General features: G+C 40.9%; 1 protein-coding gene across 1 annotated transcript; it reads left to right on the top strand.

Moving 5' to 3' along the window:
- Window positions 1-210: 210 nt before the first annotated feature.
- LOC139930020 (calcium-binding protein 2-like) lies at window positions 211-3,561 on the top strand. Its single transcript, XM_078291845.1, has 7 exons — window positions 211-310; window positions 631-781; window positions 1,935-1,965; window positions 2,192-2,335; window positions 2,732-2,841; window positions 3,182-3,329; window positions 3,456-3,561. The coding sequence occupies exons 1-7, from the start codon at window positions 228-230 to the stop codon at window positions 3,482-3,484; spliced, it is 696 nt and encodes a 231-aa protein (XP_078147971.1). The 5' UTR covers window positions 211-227; the 3' UTR covers window positions 3,485-3,561.
- The last annotated feature ends 2,600 nt before the right edge of the window (window positions 3,562-6,161 follow it).

The raw sequence follows: 6,161 nt of genomic DNA, 5'->3' as shown, positions 1-6,161 counted from the left end.
TAAGGTAAGGAAATTGCAGGGTAAAGTAAAGGTAAAGTAATTGGTGTCACATTTAAGATGTTGGACACAACTGTAATATCATCTTCTAGCTAGATAGAGGTTTTTGAACATATTTCTTTAGCATGTCCAAAGCAGTATCTCCCTGTCTAGAACTAACACATGCAGTTTCTGCTTTGGCGTGAATGTTCCCTTTAGATACATGACCTGTGCCTGTGTTCACCCATAGGATGTCCCAGGCAAGGGAGAGGACCCCCTCCACAACATCTGTCAACTCTGTCACCTCTGCTGCTTCTGCTGGGTCAGCAAACGGGTAAGATTAGATTCATACCTGTGTATGATTCTCACTGTATTTGTGTATCTTTCTGTGAGTGTGACACAGTAACAATTTCAGGAGGTGTAGCTAACCTTTGCAGAGAGCCTATGTGGCCTTTGAATGCCCACAACCAAGCTAGTGACCCTAGGAAAACATGTTAAGAAGTGTAAAACACAAAGGCAGGAATTGACCTTAGGCTCATTGGTCTGAAGTAGTGAAGTTTCCAATTCTTCCAACTCTTCTTCTTGTCTTCCTTGAGCTGTTGGATGTGCACATTTTCCCCAGTGCCTTTTATCACTTTATTTTCCACCTTGCAGTAAAGATGACGCCCCAAACTCTGCCATGGCTAAGGAGTCCTCATCAGAATCCATCTCTGATGCACCCAAGAAATCGTCAAAGAAGTCCAAGAAAAACACTGACAGCATGAACAAGGTGTACAACTCCGTGCTCAACAGCGTCTTCGGGGCGGTACGTATACAGCTGATATGAATAGAAACCTCTAGGAACTCTTTGGGGTTTCCAGGTATTGCAAATGACAGACCTAAAATAACAGAGTGGACCAAAGACGGGACCCAAAGCTTGCAGCTTGATTGGTAGATGGCCCACTCACCCCCATTTTGTGATTCGAGGATATAACTGGAATAGACTTGACAAAACTGAACATCTTCTTGGCTATTGTGGTTCCTGACCCTGTGACCTTTGACCTATAACTGCAAAGCCCTATAAGGGTCAGAGCAGCCAACGCTGCAGTGACTGAATCTACTTCATAAGAATTGTGATTGGTTTTCTACTTTTTAAACCAATTCTCTCACTCCTATCGAGTTTGGACAGACTTATTTTCAACACAAATTTGTGTTTGTTTTAAAAAAAAATTTGTTTTACAGCTGAACATAAACAGCTTTTCCTCTCTGACAATTTAAAACATCTTGATCTTAAACTCATAATGATAACCATGGGGTGTGATAGGACTGAGTTTACTCTGTCTAGAAATGGTTCCAAATGCAATTTATTATGTAAAATATGTGCAATAGAAGCATTCAACATCAAAAATTGGTCGCAAATGTGATCGACTGTGTATAACTTCCTAGATACAGCTGCTGCACACAAAACTACAAGCATTGTAAATAAAAAAAAACCATTTTGCTTAGACATTAGACATTGAAAGATCAGGTAGAATAGAATAGTCTCAGAAGTCAGGTGGAAATCATTGCCTGCTTACAGCTTAGTTCCTGATCTTTCAGTACTGCTATTACTGTGCATGTTTGTGTGCATGTGTGTGCGTGTGTGTGTGTGTGTTAAGCCAGCAGTAGGTAGGTGGTTAGCCTCCCAGAGACTAAGCCTGGTGTGACTGCAGTATTAATAGCTCATTACTTGAGGCTTAATGCCACAATTCATTAGGCTTAACCAGATGAAGAGACTGCCAAAACACTTCGTGGATTAAACTTAAAAATATTTAATATTTTTCCAGTGTGGAGCATTGTATTGTGATTCATAAATGTTGAGTTATTCACTTGTTGATACATTCCTAGTATGTGTGTGTGTGCATTTGCTCATTGCTGTCAACAGTCATTCTTGTCTGTCCCTCTTGTCTCAACACATTTGTTTTGTTGTCTTTCTGCAGGACAGAGAATTGGCTCAGGCTGAGTTGGATGGTGAGTATCACAGCCACAGGTCAATGCTCATTTCAAAGTATCATTATATATTAATAGATCACTATGAATGTCAGTAAGCCTAAAGCTCTGAGCCCAGATTTGAACGCTGAAATATTACAGAAAACAGGTGCACACACATGCAGTGGCATAAACCTCAGCCAGTTTGCCCTGATAAACCACTCCTGGAACGGTCATCCTCTCCCTGACCCCCTGACCTTTCTCACAGAGCTGTCAGAGGCCTTCAAGGAGTTTGACTACGACCAAGATGGCTACCTGAACTACAAGGATGTGGCTGAATGCATGAGGACCATGGGATACATGCCCACAGAGATGGAGCTGCTGGAGATAGTACAGCAGATCAAGATGAGGAGTGAGTCGTTGACACGGAACCTGTTTGTTACAAAAAAAGATTATGTCGAGATCAAGTGAACCATAGCAGAGAGAGGGATGGCAGTCTACAGTAAAAGTATTCACCCCCCTTTATTTTTTTTACTCATATTCTTCTGCCACAAATCTTATTCAAAATATGTTCATTTGGGATTTTCGGTCTAAAATGGTGAACGTTGTCTAAAAAGTGGAAATTCATGTAAAAAATGCTCTAATTTTTCCTTCCTAGAAGTATTATCCCAGACCCCTTCAATGCTGGACCAGAGTGGATCTGTCAGCGCACATAAAACAAAATGCAGATTTTTTTTGTTTGCTTATTTGTGTCACTGAACACTCTTTTCCTCCATTTCCTGGCCCCTGTCTTCTTTCCTCTCCACAGTGGGCGGGTTAATGGACTTTGATGACTTTATTGAGCTGATGGGACCCAGGATGATGGGAGAGACTGCTGACATGTTAGGACTCAAAGAGCTCCAATCAGCCTTTGTACAGGTCAGTCAGTTGTTTAAAGAAGGAATCCATCTAGTTACTTAATGCAGATGTGAGAATGGATGAATCAGATGAATTTTTATGTGAACTGGCATACTGGGCCTAAAAAGAAGGGAAATCAGGTTTTATGCATGTCAGTCAATGAATGTAAATATGGGTTGATCAATTAATTAGAATGAATTAGATGGATGATGATGATAGGAGTTAACGGAAGCCCTGCTGCAAGATTTCCTTTCATATTCTCTCCAGACACTGCTCTCTGACTTAGACATTTTACACTTTGACTTAAAGACTTCCTCCGATTTTCATCCAATTATCTCTTCCCACCCCATCCCTCTCTCAGTTCGACGTGGATGGAGACGGGAAGATCAACCAGGAGGAGATGAAGGAGGCGGTCAAGACCCTGCTGGGGGAGAAGCTGAAGAAAGGAGAACTGGAGGAGATCCTCAAGGAGTTGGATATCAATGCAGATGGCAGCATTGACTTTGAAGGTGAGAAGCAGCAGCACACACATCAACACAGTTCGACACTAGACAGATTCATTAACACACCTCTTTTGTCAGATAAACTTGGTGTATTGACCTGACGCATTCTGTTTTGTCTTGTCTTCTCTTCAGAGTTTGTGATGATGCTCTCCATTCGCTAGCTGCTGAAAGGACTTTGGCAATACTTCTGAATCATACACATACAGTCTTTCTATGCATATACCCACCATTTGGTAACTTGTGTCTGTACTGTAGGTATAGGCTTCGACAACATGTGTGCCTAACTCTGCAATCAATGTGTGAACAGAGTTAATAGTGGTATTTGTGTTTTTCTGGTAGATACATGGACTTTTTGCAGTGATATGATGTGTAAATAAGATTGAAATATTTTGCTATTTTAATAAAGAAACCAAAACTGTGAGTTTTTCAAGCTTACCTTTGGCTGAAGCAACATGACACACTAGTCAACCATGACACAACTCAGTGAATAAAGTGACCACACTGAAACTTATTAAGTTAACTTTATTCCTAAAACGTTTCTCTCATTACCTCCAGGTCATTGTTAAACAAAATGGAAATGATAAAGTAATGATCCTCACCTAGAGCACTGGTTCTCAACCTTTTTGGCTTGTGACCCTTAAAATAAACCGATGCCTGCTTGTGACCCCAAGAAGGCGTCCATATGGTGTTGAACAGTTCAACTAAAGAATGATTTTGTGTTTTCAGATTGTTTGATTATCAGAGGAGCCCAAGAAGCTGAAAACTATTCAGTATTTCACAGGAAAAAAGCAAAAAGTAGCCAAAAAAATCAAAGAAATAAATTTGTATGGAAATATGTTGTTTTCATACCCCATAAATCATCTCGCGACCCCCCCAGAATTATCTCTGGGGGGGTCCCGACACCCAGGTTGAGAACCACTGATCTACAGAAGATAAGTTAAACAATATAAGTTAACCTCATGTCACCCCTGTCACTTGCTAATGGCGATGCAGCTTTGAGCTTTGTCAAGTCTACTATCCTTAGAATTGGAGAAGCATTTGCAAATCCAAAACCATGGTGCAGGTGTGTCAGGAAGAAAAAGTCACATTTCAGAAGAAAATCCTACATCGTGCTCTAGCTTGACAAGGCCAACATTTGTTAGTGGTGCCAACCATGAGCAGAATGTCAACTTGTCTCCTATTTGAAAGTCTACAAGCTTAACACTACTGGTAACTTAACCTATATATTATTATAATATCAAACTATATGTGCACACAAGTCAGCAAAATCTCCAACATATCATGCAGCATACGTAATCTGCAGAAATAAAAGTCTCATTGTCAGACAAGAAACAAATGAAAAATAAATAAGAGATACTCAACCCCCTAAAAAAGCAGAAAAGTCACATGAGTGGGGGAAAAATAGAAAATGGTTGCCAAACTGGCATCAGTGTTTCAGAGGTGGAGTAGAGATGGATGAGGCATTGCCGTCACAGGAGTCAGGGATTGGCCTTTAACACATGCACAGTGAGAATTTTCACTTTACTGTCAGTTATTTTGCACAAAATAGATCTGGGGCCTCATGTATAAAAGACTGCGTAGATTTCATACTGAAAGATGCCGTACTTACAAAACTTGAAAAGTACTTATGCACAGAAATTTTCAGATGTATAAAACCGTGCGCACGCCAGGTCCTGCGCACCTTTCCTTTATACATCCCAATCAACGTGAAATTGAGCGCACATGCACAAGCCTCTCACCCCGCCTTGTCTCCTCCCACAATTAACTATGGAAATGACTATAAATACGCCCCTCTTGTCACCTTCTTGTCAAAAACGATGGTGAATGTGCCTGTGTTCAGTGCTCCCCTCTCCAAATATTTCCAATGTGCTTTTACGCATGCAGTGTTTTTGTAAATAAAGGTAAAATTGCACAATTGAACTGATTCAAAGATTAAAAACAAAACCATATAATGTGACATGTCCGCTCCAAATATGGCAATGTGCTTTTCCATTTGTGGCATTTTTTTCTACACTATTTTTTTTTAGTTTTACGCACGGGTGGCCTTTCCTTTCTTACCGTTCAGTCCCGCAGTCAGCGCACAGCTTCGGTGGTTTGTGTGAGCAGGTACTACACACAAATCGTTTGGACATCACACAGCTGTTCCAGGACTTATTCCAAGTGCATTTGCCCACCCGACACTGCGTTTTCTTCCCAGGAGAGATGGATCTGTGCGCCTCGCCTCCTGTGTACCATGGATCTCTGTGCACCTCGGCAACTGTACAGTCCCCGACGTGCGTTAACATCTCCATGTCACATAAACAAAGAAAACTGTCCAGTTTACTGGCGATCTTGGTTTTGGCATTGTGAGTAAGGCCTGATGTCATCTGTGGGAAATTAGTTTCACTAGGTTTTCATTGCGCTCAATAAGTCAGACCTATGCGAGCCGGAGGAGAGAGAGACGTACATTCACACAAACCAACGCGGCAATATAGCGGAGAGTGCCTGTATCTATTTCCTGAGTGGCTTTTTTCATTCATTTAAAACCCTTATATTTAGGAAAAGTTATGGAAAGAGGAAAAAATAGCATTTTCCTCCAGTGTTGGAGGAACTAACAATTGAAAATGACAATGCCAGATGGGTTTTGGCCTTTCTAATCTTAAACATTATCCACATAAATAACCAAACTATTATGGTGTATCAGCGGAAATAATTCTTGTTTTTCATAGACTACTTCATAGATATAGCGCAGTGAATTGAGTGAAAACGTTATTTTGAAACATTTGGAGAGTTTCACTACTTTGTAGTTTGGCGTCGCCAACTGACAAAGCCAGACAAATGTGCGTACGCGTGGTCTAA

The sequence above is a fragment of the Centroberyx gerrardi genome, chromosome 23 (assembly GCF_048128805.1).
Source record: "Centroberyx gerrardi isolate f3 chromosome 23, fCenGer3.hap1.cur.20231027, whole genome shotgun sequence".
In the NCBI taxonomy this organism is placed as follows: Eukaryota; Metazoa; Chordata; class Actinopteri; order Beryciformes; family Berycidae; genus Centroberyx; species Centroberyx gerrardi.
Note: the sequence above shows the minus strand (reverse complement) of the source record. Positions and strands in the feature narration are given on the sequence as shown.